Genomic DNA, 14,526 nt, shown 5'->3' on the forward strand with positions numbered 1-14,526 from the left:
AGTTTGGCCTCAGACTCAGGAGCCAGGTACTCCATGTGGTGTCGACCCCACACCGGAGTGGTCAGGTGCTGCCAACGCTACGGAGGGGGAGACAGGGAGGGAGAGAGAGATAGATGGAGGGAGGGCGAGAGAGAGGAAGATAAGGGTAAATATCACTGAATGAAATGAGTCAAGCATGGAGAGAGGGTGATAGAGTGAAAGTCTACCAAGAGTCACAGACACATATTAACAGGGCAGGGTAGGAGCTAACGTGGGAAACAGTTTCAACTCAGCAGTCGGATTGATCGAGTTACACACATTCACCACCATGAGTCAGACAGTGACAGTCATATTCGTAGTAGCGTGTTACAGTTTAGTGAGCACAGTCAGGCACACACAGAGGCAACGCAGGCAGGGGGTACGTCACCAGGGAAACACAGTTCCTACTCAGACACAAAAACAGTATGCTCACACCTCAGCATAGAAGTGTGAGGCCAGTCTCACTCACACACACACACACACACACACACACACACACACACACGCACAAACACACACACACACACACACACACGCACAAACACACACACACACGTGCACAGACATGTACCTCTGTGAAGGATCCCTTGCAGCGCAGTAGTTTGTAGAGGACCGTGATGGGGATGCAGAGCATGGAGGAGAGAGCCAGACACCAGCCCAGCGCCTCGCCCCACCAGGGGTACGTATACACCGAGTTATAGGTCAGGGGCTTGTAGTTCACCACGTGGAACAGGAACACTCCCTATACACACACAACAGTTAACAACACAGTCAATTTAAAAAGATTTAATCCCAAAGCCATAATTACATGAATCAGTGAAGCACAGCACAAATGCTCTGGTATTCCAAATACCCACAAATATGCTAAATCTACATGGCTGTAGGCCCTAGTTTCTTTGCTCTGGAGGTGTGTGTGCTTTAACAGTCTCCTCTGTGTGACACACACTGAGCTAACTCACCACACAAACAAGGGGTGTGATGTAGGACCAGCACCACTTCATGTAGGGCATCGGCCGGTAGCCAATCATACGAGCCACATCATCCATGAAACGATCTGCACCTGAGAGAGAGAGAGAGAGACAGAGAGAGGGATAGAGAGAAAGAGGGATAGAGAGAGAGAGGGAGAGAGAGGGAGAGCGAGAGGAGAGATAGAGAGAGGGGGAGAGAGACAGGGGGCAGAGACAGAGAGACATGGGAATAGAGTGAGAGAGAGAGAGAGAGAGAGAGAGAGAGAGAGAGAGAGAGAGAGAGAGAGAGAGAGAGAGAGAGAGAGAGAAGAGAGAGAGAGAGATAGAAGTGGTAAATCATGAATGGAGAGAGAACATGGTTGTGAGTAGAGTATGGTCTCAGAGTTGATTGGGTGCCAAATTGTTTTCTGCATGTCACTTCCCTGCCAAACAGTCTGTGTGTTCTGGGTCCCGCATGATGTCTGGCAAGACATGGACAAGCTGACTGACGCAGAAACAAACAGGCTAGACTGTCCCAGATCTCACTAACAATCTATTACTAACTTTAGAGCCCATCACACATATTTCACCTCCTCTTCTGTCTCTCTCTGTATAAGCTTTGTGTGGTAGCCAAGACAGACAGACAGACAGACAGACAGACACACATTACACAAAAATCACACAAACATGTACAGCCCATCCATCTCTCTCACCACATTTCCCATGTCTCCAATCATTGATGCAGTCCCAGTAGTAACCCAGAGATGGCACTCATACAACAAACCTCTGCACACACACACACACACACACACCTTACCATAGACCCAGGCCACCACCACACACTCCCAGAAGGCCTGCCAGAGCAGAGTGATCCCACTGGCAGAGTAGTAGTCAAACAGCTGGAACACATACATCCCTCCCTGAGAGAGACAAAGAGAGTAGGGAGAGAGAGAGACCGAGAGAGAGGAGGGGGAGAGAGAGTAGAACGAGAGAGAGAGAGAGAGAGAGTGGGGAGGGGGAGAGAGAGTAGAGAGAGATAGAAGAGAGAGAGAGAAAGAGAGAGATAGTAGGGAGAGAGGGGGAGAGAGAGTAGAGGGAGAGGGAGAGAGCGTATAGAGAGGGGGAGAGAGAGTGAGAGAGAGAGGAGGGGGGAGAGAGAGAGCAGGGGGAGAGAGAGAGAGAAAGAGAGAGATAGTAGAGAGAGGGGGAGAGAGAGCGAGCGAGAAAGTATAGAGAGAGAGAATGAGATAGAGAGAGATGGAGGGCGAGAGAGAGAGAGAGTAGAGAGACGGAGGGCGAGAGAGAGAGAGAGAGAGAGACAGAGAGAGGAGGGGGAAGAGAGAGAGAGTAGAGAGACGGAGGGCGAGAGAGAGAGAGAGAGACAGAGAGATGAGAGGGAAAGAGAGAGAGAGTAGAGAGACGGAGGGCGAGAGAGAGAGAGAGGAGGGGGAAGAGAGAGAATGAGTAAAGAGAGAGCGGTGGGGTGGAAAGACAGAAAAATAAGTGGGGAAGAGTTCATGTTGTCTTGTAACAGTGATCTAATAATAACTACAAAATAACTGCCTTCTGTCCTCTTTTCACCCCTCCTCCTGTCCACCACCCTTCTTCTCTTCATTTCTCCATTCCGTTTTCAAATTCCTCTTCTCCTCCTCTCCTGACCCTCTTACCTCTGTTACCATGGAGAGGTCGATGAAAAAGCAGGTGATGCAGCATATCGCCACGACAACCTCGCGACGCAGCGAGCCCGCCATAGATTTGGGTGGTAGCATGTCCATGACCCCTGTGACGAAGCCCTCCACCCCAACAAACTGAGACAGAGAAAGAAAGATTACTCTGATATACATGTTCTGCTAACATACTTTGATATGCTTTTATGCCACATCATAATGATTATAATATATCTGATAATATTAAATGTTCTGATACTCTAACAACAGTTACTTCTATAGCAGCGCTGTTTGTGTCCTTGAATAGTCATGGGGCAGAGAGAGAGAGAGATAGAGAGAGAGGAGAGATGGAGAGAGAGAAGGAGTGAATGAACAGAGAGGAGAGTGGACAGATGCTCTCTGTGAGGAAGACAGAGGCTCATTGACTGCCTCTGTGCTTGTGGAACAATGGCTGCAGGCCCTGGGACTAACAAAGATGGACTACTTAGATATACAACTAGACAAGTTCAAATGTCACCACTATGTCAAGGTAAGTGGCTATGTGTGTGAATGCACAGTATGTGTCATAGAACCGCAGATATAAACTGTCAGAATCCATCTGTGTGTTGTGAATGTGCATTGTCCTATACCTGGCTATCCAGGCCCAGTACAAGCAGCATGAAGAAGAAGAGTGCTGCCCAGACTGGAGCCATAGGCATCAGAGTCACAGCCTTGGGATAGGCTATGAAGGCCAGGCCTGGACCTGGAGAGAGAGAGAGAGAGAGAGAGAGAGAGAGAGAGAGAGAGAGAGGGAGAGAGAGAGAGAGAGAGAGAGAGAGAGAGAGAGAGAGACAGAGAGAGAGAGAGAGAGAGAGAGAGAAAAAGAGAGGGGCAGAGTTACTCAGCATTCTCGCACACCAAATGGGGAAGAGTGGATAGAGGGGAAGGGAAGATGTTTTATCAGGTCATAACAAGCTGAAAGGGATAAGGTAGGGGTCAGGGTGAGGGCGATGAGGTCAAAGTGAGGGTGAAGACATAGGGATGAATCAGGGTGGGAAATTAACACCAGCCAAATGCTGGTAGATTTTGCCATTTGCTGATAGAATATCTATTCTTAGCAGCCACATTGGTGGGTGATCACATAGTATTTGGGAACTGTTTTTAATTTTCAATCCAAAGCCCACATGTAATATATATATATATATATATATATATATATATATATATATATATATATATATATATATATATATATATATATATATATATATATATTTGAGTGTGCATTTATCTTCATAATTAAAAACAAATCTGAAAAAAAGGTGGCTGGCAAACATTTTAGTGGCTGGTAAAATTTTGCCATCCACCAGCCACCTGGATGAGGTACAGGGGTAGTAATGTTTTAGGGATCTCTGTACTTACCACTCTCGGCCACCTTGCTGATGTCGACCCCCTGCTCTGCAGCCATGAAGCCCAGCACTGAGAACACCACAAACCCGGCAAAGAAACTAGTCCCACTGTTGATCATGGCTAGAACAAACGCATCTCTGCAGAGAGAGCGAGAGAGAGAGAGAGAGAGAGAGAGAGAGAGAGCGAGAGAGAGAGAGAGCGAGAGACAGAGACAGAGAGACTTTAATATTAAAGACTGCAAAAGCAGGAAGACATGGTATTGATATCAAGCAAACACACCGACAAAAACACACACACACACACACACACACACAAACACACACACACACACACACACATACATACACAAACACATACACACAGACAGACAGACAAACGATTAAATAGGCAACGACATGAAGAGAAAGTGAAAGATGTAATAATAGTGAACGAGTAATAGTGAGAAGATGAGTGAGACTAGAAAAGAGAAGTATGGGATGAAAGCTGGAGGCTAAAATAGATTGAAGGACTTGAAGGGGAGAGAGCGAAAGAGAGAAATAGACAGGAGGATCAATAGGCTTTTCTCTGATAGCTGCTGTGTTGTCGGTGTAATTTGGATATCGACTCTAGAGCCACAAGAGCAAATGAGCTACTTTAAAAGACTAGGATAAAAAATATTATATTATACTATGGTCTAAACACTGTAGTATTCCTATATTTATACACTATAGTATTCACTGTAGTGTTTTTGCGGACTTTCCTGTAGTATTTACTGTAGTATACTGTAGTATTTACAGGTAACTATAGTATAAATACTGTAGTGAAAGAAAACTGTAGTATATACTATAGTAATTAATATAGTGTTTTTGCGGCTTGTAGTATACCGTAGTACTTACTGTAGTGTTTTTGCGGACTGTAATATACTGTACTATTTACTGCAGTGTTTTTGCGGACTGTAATATACTGTAGTATTTACTGCAGTGTTTTTGCGGACTGTAATATACTGTAGTATTTACTGCAGTGTTTTTGCGGACTGTAATATACTGTAGTATTTACTGCAGTGTTTCTGCTGACATTACTGTAGTATTTTAGTTGTATTATCTTTGACATAGAAGTGGAGGCTTACCTTTTGAGGAAACCTATTGGAAAAATACTAAAATAGCAAATTGTCCATAACCTGTAGGTAGGACTGGGGTCTGAACAGATAGTTCAGAGCTTCTGCTCTTTTCTATAACCTGTATGGAACACAATATGGTCTATACTTGGCATGTCGGTTTCTCACTTACACTACCGGTCAAAAGTTTTAGAACACCTACTCATTCAAGGGTTTATCTTAATTTTTTAAAACTATTTTCTACATTGTAGATACATAGTGAAGACATCAAAACTATGAAATAACACATATGGAATCATGTAGTAACCAAAAAAGTGTTTAAAAAATCATAAATATATTTTAAATTTGAGATTCTTCAAATAGCCAACCTTTGCCTTGATGACAGCTTTACACAATCTTGGCATTCTCTCAACCAGCTTCATGAGGTAGTCACCTGGAATGCATTTCAATTAACAGGTGTGCTTTCTTAAAAAGTTAATTTGTGGAATTTCTTTCCTTCTTAATGCGTTTGAGCCAATCAGTTGTGTTGTGACAAGGAAGGGGGGGGGGGGTAGTATACAGAAGATAGCCCTATTTGGTAAAAGACCAAGTCCATATTATGGCAAGAACAGCTCAAATAAGCAAAGACAAACGACAGTGCATCATTACTTTAAGACATGAAGGTCAGTCAATCCGGAAAATTAAGAATTTTGAAAGTTTCTTCAAGTGCAGTCACAAAAACCATCAAGCGCTATGATGAAACTGGCTCTCATAAGGACCGCCACAGGAATGGCAGGCCAAATAAATGCTTCACAGAGTTCAAGTAACAGACACATCTCAACATCAACTGTTCAGAGGAGACTGTGTGAATCAGGCCTTCATGGTCGAATTGCTGCAAAGAAACCACTACTAAAGGACACCAATAATAAGAAGAGACTTGCTAGGGCCAAGAAACACAAGCAATGGACATCAGACCAGTGGAAATGTGTCCTTTGGTCTGGAGTCCAAATTGGAGATTTTTGGTTCCAACCGCCGTGTCTTTGTGAGACGCGGTGTGGGTGAACGGATGATCTCCGCATGTGTATTTCCCACCGTAAAGCATGGAGGAGGAGTTGTTATGGTGTGGGGGTGCTTTGCTGGTGACACTGTCTGTGATTTATTTAGAATTCAAGGCACACTTAACCAGCATGGCTACCACAGCATTCTGCAGCGATACGCCAACCCATCTGGTTTGGGCTTAGTGGGACTATCATTTATTTTTCAACAGGACAATGACACAACACACCTCCAGGCTGTGTAAGGGCTATTTTACCAAGAAGGAGAGTGATGGAGTGCTGCATCAGATGACCTGGCCTCCACAATCCCCCGACCTCAACCAAATTGAGATGGGTTGGGATGAGTCGTACCGCAGTGAAGGAAAAGCAGCCAACAAGTGCTCAGCATATGTGGGAACTCCTTCAAGACTGTTGGAAAAGCATTCCAGGTGAAGCTGGTTGAGAGAATTCCAAGAGCGTGCAAAGCTTTCATCAAGGCAAAGGGTGGCTATTAGAAGAATCTCAAATATAAAATATATTTTGATTTGTTTAACACTTTTTTGGTTACTACATGATTCCATATGTGTTATTTCATAGTTTAGATGTCTTCACTACTATTCTACAAGATAAAAAATAGTAAAAATAAAGAAAAACCCTTGAATGAGTACGTGTGTCCAAACTTTTGACCGGTAGTGTATGTGTGACACAAATTGGGATATGGGGGAGGGGAATGGGCAGGGTATATGCAAATGAATTACTGTAGTATTTACTATAGTTAAAAAAGTGTCGTGTTTTTGCAGACATTTTACTATAGTACTATTTACTATAGCAGGGATTCTTAAACCTCTTCAGCCTGGGACCCAAATTAGAAATTCTGTGTTTTCCAGGGACCCAAGCTTATGAAAACATGCAACTATAAGTAAATATGGGTATATTACATTGCCCTTAAGCCTAAAACAAATGCAATATAGACAAAAACTAATAACAATGAAATGAAATCTATTCATGTTTATTGTTACCCATTAAAAACACTCTTACATATCTGTATAGGTTGGGACTGTTGCTGTTAAAATACAATAAATAATTTTCATTCTGAACAGGAATAAACTGATTGATCACATCACACAAATGTCTAACAGAACACACACACACACACAGGCTCAGTTTTTGATAGTGCAACCCTGATAGTCCAACCATAAGTAACAGTACAGATGAAAAATGGTCAGGCCTACTGTACATATTACTGTAGAAATGATTGTTGAAAACAAGTCTAGGTTGGAACTGTGACTGTTAAAATACAATACATAATTTGTATTACGAACTGGAATAAACTGATCACATCACACAGATGTAGACCAGAAAACAAACACACACACACAATCCTAATGAGAGGTGTGTGGCTGGTTGAAGTTTTCAACAAGCAGGTCTATTCTGGGCTCCGTTTTTGACAGTGCAACCCTGAGGTCATCCACGGCCTTGAGTCTGTTCTGTACTTGTTTTTTAAGTATGCCAGAGTTGAGAACCCTGACTCGCATAGGTATCTGGTGCCAAACTGGATCAGAACATCTACTGCTTTCTCAGTCAGGAGACCACTTCCTGCTGTACTAGTACAGTAGATGAGAAACCCAGAACTGTGTGAGTGTGTTTGCCTCAAAAAGCATCTTGCTTCAATCAGTTTATTCCAGTTCAGAATAAAAATGATTACTTGTATTTTAACAGCAACAGTTCCAACCTAGACTTGTTTTCAACAATAATTTCTACAGTAAGATGTACAGTAGGCCTGATCATTTTTAATCTGTACTGTTACTTAGGGTAGCTAGCTATTAGCTGTGTACAAGGGGATTGTTTGAAAGAGAAACACATCAACTACTATGAGCGATAGTACTCTCTTATTTCTGCTTACAGTGCCATCATCACCTGTTATAAAATGACAACAATGCCTTGCTAGCTGACTTACTCTTCCACTGTGGAAGCACTGTTTCCTGAAGCACTCTGCCCTGTTCTGAAAGAAGTCCCTAGGTTTACCGTCATGCTGTGGATGTTTGGTCACGACGTGTCGTTTTTAATTTGTTCGTTTTGAGAGACTCATTACTAAGCACTTCCCCGCACAAAACACATTGTGGGCGCTCCTCATTATTTCTCAAAGTTTGTATGAAATCAAGAGAGAGAAACTTATCGCTGTGTTTGCGTTTCATGACGATTGAGCTCCGTCAGAACGTGTGGCTAGCTTGAGACAATTCGATGATAGCGAGTGGGAATGACAAGTCAGTGGCTTTCAGCGCATCATCTGCTGCTGAACGACAGCGCTGCAGCGTGGGGGTCGCGGAGTGATCTTCAAGAAAACTGCCGATAAAAAATATATTCTAAACCACGAAGTACACGCACATCTCCCTCCAACTCACGCATCTGCCAAACTGAGCAGAGGCACCGCTGCTAAGCAGAGAGCGCACTGAACAGAGAGCGCAGTTGCACTTGGCCAAATCAAGTCCAGTAATTAATGAAATAATTATACATTTACTCTGACACGTCGCGACCCACTATTAACAGGTCCGTGACCCACTTTGGGTCGCGACCCATACTTTAAGAAAGGCTGTACTATAGTATTCTACAACATTCTATATTAAGAAATACACGTCTAGTATAGTATTCTACAGTATACTACGGAATTCTATAGTAACTACTGTAGTATTCTATAGTAAACTGTAGCATATTTTTATGTGGGAAGAAACAGCCCTGTCCTATCCTCCCTGAGATGGATTAGCCTCCCTGTAGATAACACTGAGTAATCCTGCCAACTCTGTCCCACCAACAAGCCCCATTGTGCCCTTATTAAGAGCCAGCTATACCAGGAGTGTGTACACAACAACATGACCTGCATACTTGAGCTTTGTAGCATTGCTGTTGCTTTATGCAACAACAATCCAAACAGTCAGCATCAGGATGCATTTGGAATCATCATCCACATCGACGGGACCGCAGCGGAGAAGGTGGAAAGCTTCAAGTTCCTTGGTGTACACATCACTGACAAACTGAAATGGTCCACCCACGCAGACAGTGTGGTGAAGAAGGCGCAACAGAGCCTCTTCAACCTCAGGAGGCTGAAGAAATTTGGCTTGGCACCTAAAATCCAGGTCTGTGCCCAAACAGTTTGAGCTTCTACTTCTAAAAATCCACCTTTCCAGAAATAAGTCTCTCACTGTTGCCGCTTGCTACAGACCCCCCTCAGCCCCCAGCTGTGCCCTGGACACCATATGTGAATTGATTGCCCCCCATCTATCCTCAGAGTTCGTACTGCTTGGTGACCTAAACTGGGATATGCTTAACACCCCGGCTGTCCTACAATCTAAACTAGATGCCCTCAATCTCACACAAATGATCAAGGAACCTACCAGGTACAATCCTAAATCTGTAAACATGGGCACCCTCATAGATATCATCCTGACTAATTTACCCTCTAAATACACCTCCGCTGTCTTCAAACAGGATCTCAAGGATCACTGACTGATTGCCTGCGTCCGTAATGGGTCCGCGGTCAAACAACCACCCATCATCACTGTCAAACGCTCCCTAAAACACTTTAGCGAGCAGGCCTTTCTAATTGACCTGGCCCGGGTATCTTGGATGGATATTGACCTCATTCTGTCAGTAGAGGATGCCTGGTTGTTCTTTAAAAGTGCTTTCCTCTCCATCTTAAATAAGCATGCCCCGTTCAAAAAATTCAGAACTAAGAACAGACTTGACTGCCCTTGACCAGCACAAAAACATCCTGTGGTGTACTGCATTAGCATCAAAACTTTTCAGGGAATTCAGGAACCAATATACACAATCAGTTAGGAAAGCAAAGGCTAGCTTTTTCAAACAGAAATGTGCATCCTGTAGCACTAACTCCAAAACGTTTTGGGACACTGTAAAGTCCATGGAGAATAAGAGCACCTCCTCCCAGCTGCCCACTGCACTGAGGCTAGGAAACACTGTCACCACCGATAAATCTACGATAATCGAGAATTTCAACAAGCATTTTGCTACGGCTGGCCATGCTTTCCACCTGGCTACCCCTACCCCGGCCACCAGCTCTGCACCCTCCGCTGCAACTTGCCCACTGCATTCTTATTGGCAGACTAAATAGCCTTGGTTTCTCAAATGACTGCCTCGCCTGGTTCACCAACTACTTCTCAGATAGAGTTCAATGTGTCAAATCGGAGGGCCTGTTGTCTGGACCTCTGGCAGTCTCTATGGGGGTGCCACAGGGTTCAATTCTCGGGCCGACTCTTTTCTCTGTGTATATCAATGATGTTGCTCTTGCTGCTGGTGACTCTCAGATCCCCCTCTATGCAGACGACACCATTTTGTATACATCTGGCCCTTCATTGGACACTGTTAACAAACCTCCAAACGAGCTTCAATGCCATACAACACTCCTTCAGTAGCCTCCAACTGCTCTTAAACGCTAGTAAAACTAAATGCATGCTCTTCAATCGAACGCTGCTTGCACCCGCCCGCCCGACTAGAATCACTACTCTCGGCGGGTCTGACATAGAATATGTGGACAACTACAAATACCTAGGTGTCTGGTTAGACCGTAAACTCTCCTTCCAGACTCACATTAAGCATCTCCAATCCAAAGTTAAATCTAGAATCGGCTTCCTATTTCGCAACAAAGCCTCCTTCACTCATGCTGCCAAACATGCCCTCGTAAAACTGACTATCCTACCGATCCTTGACTTCGGCGATGTCATTTACAAAATAGCCTCCAACACTCTACTCAGCAAATTGGATGTAGTCTATCACAGTGCCATCCGTTTTGTCACCAAAGCCCCATATACTACCCACCATTGTGACCTGTACGCTCTCGTTGGCTGGCCCTCACTACATATTTGTCGCCAAACCCACTGGCTCCAGGTCATCTATAAATCACTGCTAGGCAAATCCCAGCCTTATCTTAGCTCATTGGTCACCATTGCAACACCCACCCGTAGTATGCGCTCCAGCAGGTATATCTCACTGGTCATCCACAAAGCCAACACCTCCTTTGGCTGCCATTCCTTCCAGTTCTCTGCTGCCAATGACTGGAACGAACTGCAAAAATCTCTGAAGCTGGAGACTCTTATCTCCCTCACTAACTTTAAGCATCAGTTGTCAGAGCAGCTTACTGATCACTGCACCTGTACACAGCCCATCTGTAATTAGCCCACCCAACTACCTCATCCCCATATTGTTATTTATTTTGCTCATTTGCACCCCAGTATCTCTATTTGCACATCATCTTCTGCACATCTATCACTTCAGTGTTAATACAAAATTTTAATTATTTTGCACTATGGCCTATTTATTGCCTTACCTCCATAACTTACTACATTTGCACACACTGTATACAGATTTTCTATTGTGTTATTGACTGTACGTTTTGTTTATTCCATATGTAACTCTGTGTTGTTGTTGTTTTTATCGCACTGCTTTGCTTTATCTTGGCCAGGTCGCAGTTGTAAATGAGAACTTGTTCTCAACTGGCTTACCTGGTTAAATAAAGGTGAAATAAATAAAAAAAATGTAAAAAAACTCACAAACTTTTACAGATGCACAATTGAGAGCATCCTGTCGGGCTGTATCACCGCCTGGTACGACAACTGCACCGCCCGCAACCACAGGGCTCTCCAGAGGGTGGTGCGGTCTGCCGAATGCATTACCGGGGGCAAACTACCCGCCCTCCAGGACACCTACAGCACCCAATGTCACAGGAAAGCCAAAAAGATCATCAAGGACATCAACCACCCGAGCCACTGCCTGTTCACCCCGCTATCATCCAGAAGGCGAGGTCAGTACAGGTGCATCAAAGCTGGGACCAAGAGAATGAAAAACAGCTTCTATCTCAAGGCCATCAGACTGTTAAATAGCCATCACTAGCTCATTAGAGGCTGTTGCTGCCTATTGAAATCACTGGCCACTTTAAGAAATGGAACACTAGTCACTTTAATAATGTTTACATATCTTGCATTACTCATCTCATATGTATATACTGTATTCTATAATATTCTACTGTATCTTAGTCCATGCCGCTCTGTCATTGCTGTCATCGCTTGTCCATATATGTTTATATTCTTAAATTCCATTCCTTACTTAGATTTATTTGTGTGTATTGGTTATATGTTGTGAAATTGTTAGATATTACTGCACTGTCGGAGCTAGAAGCAAAAGCATTTCGCAACTCCCGCAATAACATCTGCTAAACACGTGTATGTGACAAATACAATTTGATTTGATGATTTAGTTCATGGCTCCTGTATGTTGAGAGTAATTTGTGGACAAATAGCACAACATAGAGATAGATGGATGAAGTGTTAAGTGTTCATTCAAGACAACCATTGAGAAACACAAGTTAATGAGATCCTGTAAAGCTGTGAGGACAGGAGGTGAACGTGCTGATTGGTGGACAGGAGGTGAATGTGCTGATTGGTCTCTGATGATGAAGCATTGTTTCATCAGCTCAGTCATCAACTAGGCCTACAAACCAAACCAAAACTCAAACTCTCTCATACTCTCAGTTTACCCTCATTTACAGTTTATGGTTATCATCTAGCCTACATCAGAGGGCCATGACTAGCTGACATGAATACCTTCATAACTGAGACTGCATCATTTTTTATTATTATGTACATTTCTAACTAAGGTTTAAAAAAAGAGAATAGAAAATAGCCATTGAAAGGATACTAAATGGACATTCCATAAATTCCTGCTAAGGCCTAACGTTAGTATCGAGACTTGGCATCTATTAAAAGGCATCCCTATTATTGGCAACGTCCAGAAAACTGCCATTTTAGGAAGTTGGGTTTGTTTACATTTCTGAGTCAGTTTAGGCTAAACACATGCTAGAAGCATCTGAGCCAGTCAACCCAGACCTGCTGCAGCAGTGGGACTATTGAGGGAGCTGACTCACTCTGATTATTTAGATGTTATACTCAGACACTCTTGGGAGAACAATGGAAGTTCAAGATAATGCTTTTTTCTCTCTTACATTTTAGCCTGCTAAAAATAAAGATGCATAACCAATAACTAATTATGCTTGCAGTTTTTTTGGGGATCGAATTTGTGGTCATGTTTGGTAGCAGTGGTTGATGTGTTTTTTGGTCTAGCTGTGTTTTTTTGTCAAACTTACTGGTAGCAGTTGTTGTGGAAGCGGTTGTAGCTGCCCAGGGCGGTTAAAGCACCCAGACCAATAGCATAGGAGAAGAAGATCTGAGTGCCAGCATCGATCCACACCTAGGAACACAACATTAATATTTATGTTAAAATAATCTTTGCATATCCCTGTGCAACACATACGCACATACCAACACATACTGTTTGTACTGTACACACCATACCTGGGCTTCCCAGAGTTTGGACCAGTCTGGTTTCAGGTAGTACACAATCCCATCCAGCGCTCCAGGTAAGGTTACACCATGGGCCAACAGAACCACCAGGACCAGGTAAGGGAACAGAGCTGTGAAGTACACTACCTACAGGGAAGGGAACAGAGCTGTGAAGTACACTACCTACAGGGAAGGAAACAGAGCTGTGAAGTACACTACCTACAGGGAAGGGAACAGAGCTGTGAAGTACACTACCTACAGGGAAGGGAACAGAGCTGTGAAGTACACTACCTACAGGGAAGGAAACAGAGCTGTGAAGTACACTACCTACAGGGAAGGGAACAGAGCTGTGAAGTACACTACCTACAGGGAAGGAAACAGAGCTGTGAAGTACACTACATACAGGGAAGGGAACAGAGCTGTGAAGTACACTACCTACAGGGAAGGGAACAGAAATGTGAAGTACACTACCTACAGGGAAGGGAACACAGCTGTGAAGTACACTACCTACAGGGAAGGGAACAGAGCTGTGAAGTACACTACCTACAGGGAAGGAAACAGAGCTGTGAAGTACACTACCTACAGGGAAGGAAACAGAGCTGTGAAGTACACTACCTAAAGGGAAGGAAACAGAGCTGTGAAGTACACTACCTACAGGGAAGGGAACAGAGCTGTGAAGTACACTACCTACAGGGAAGGAAACAGAGCTGTGAAGTACACTACATACAGGGAAGGAAACAGAGCTGTGAAGTACACTACCTACAGGGAAGGGAACAGAAATGTGAAGTACACTACCTACAGGGAAGGAAACAGAAATGTGAAGTACACTACCTACAGGGAAGGGAACAGAGCTGTGAAGTACACTACCTACAGGGAAGGGAACAGAGCTGTGAAGTACACTACCTAAAGGGAAGGGAACAGAGCTGTGAAGTACACTACCTAAAGGGAAGGGAACAGAGCTGTGAAGTACACTACCTAAAGGGAAGGGAACAGAGCTGTGAAGTACACTACCTAAAGGGAAGGGAACAGAGCTGTGAAGTACACTACCTACAG

At 43.8% G+C, this 14,526-nt stretch overlaps 1 protein-coding gene across 1 annotated transcript in view; it reads right to left on the reverse strand.

The window, feature by feature from the left end:
- Positions 1-8: 8 nt before the first annotated feature.
- LOC311115259 (sodium- and chloride-dependent creatine transporter 1-like) overlaps positions 9-14,526 on the reverse strand; it is a gene marked incomplete at both ends in the record, with an annotated part of 32,052 nt that continues 17,534 nt past the window's right edge. The window contains 9 exons of the mRNA XM_084190453.1: positions 9-77; positions 590-760; positions 978-1,078; positions 1,783-1,885; positions 2,633-2,773; positions 3,262-3,374; positions 4,034-4,158; positions 13,278-13,381; positions 13,486-13,616. Of these exons, the coding sequence (XP_084046579.1) occupies positions 9-77; positions 590-760; positions 978-1,078; positions 1,783-1,885; positions 2,633-2,773; positions 3,262-3,374; positions 4,034-4,158; positions 13,278-13,381; positions 13,486-13,616 (1,058 nt within the window). The remainder of the gene's footprint in view (positions 78-589; positions 761-977; positions 1,079-1,782; positions 1,886-2,632; positions 2,774-3,261; positions 3,375-4,033; positions 4,159-13,277; positions 13,382-13,485; positions 13,617-14,526) is intronic.

The sequence above is a fragment of the Coregonus lavaretus genome (assembly GCF_964263955.1).
Source record: "Coregonus lavaretus genome assembly, contig: HAP1_SCAFFOLD_3370, whole genome shotgun sequence".
Lineage (NCBI taxonomy): Eukaryota > Metazoa > Chordata > Actinopteri > Salmoniformes > Salmonidae > Coregonus > Coregonus lavaretus.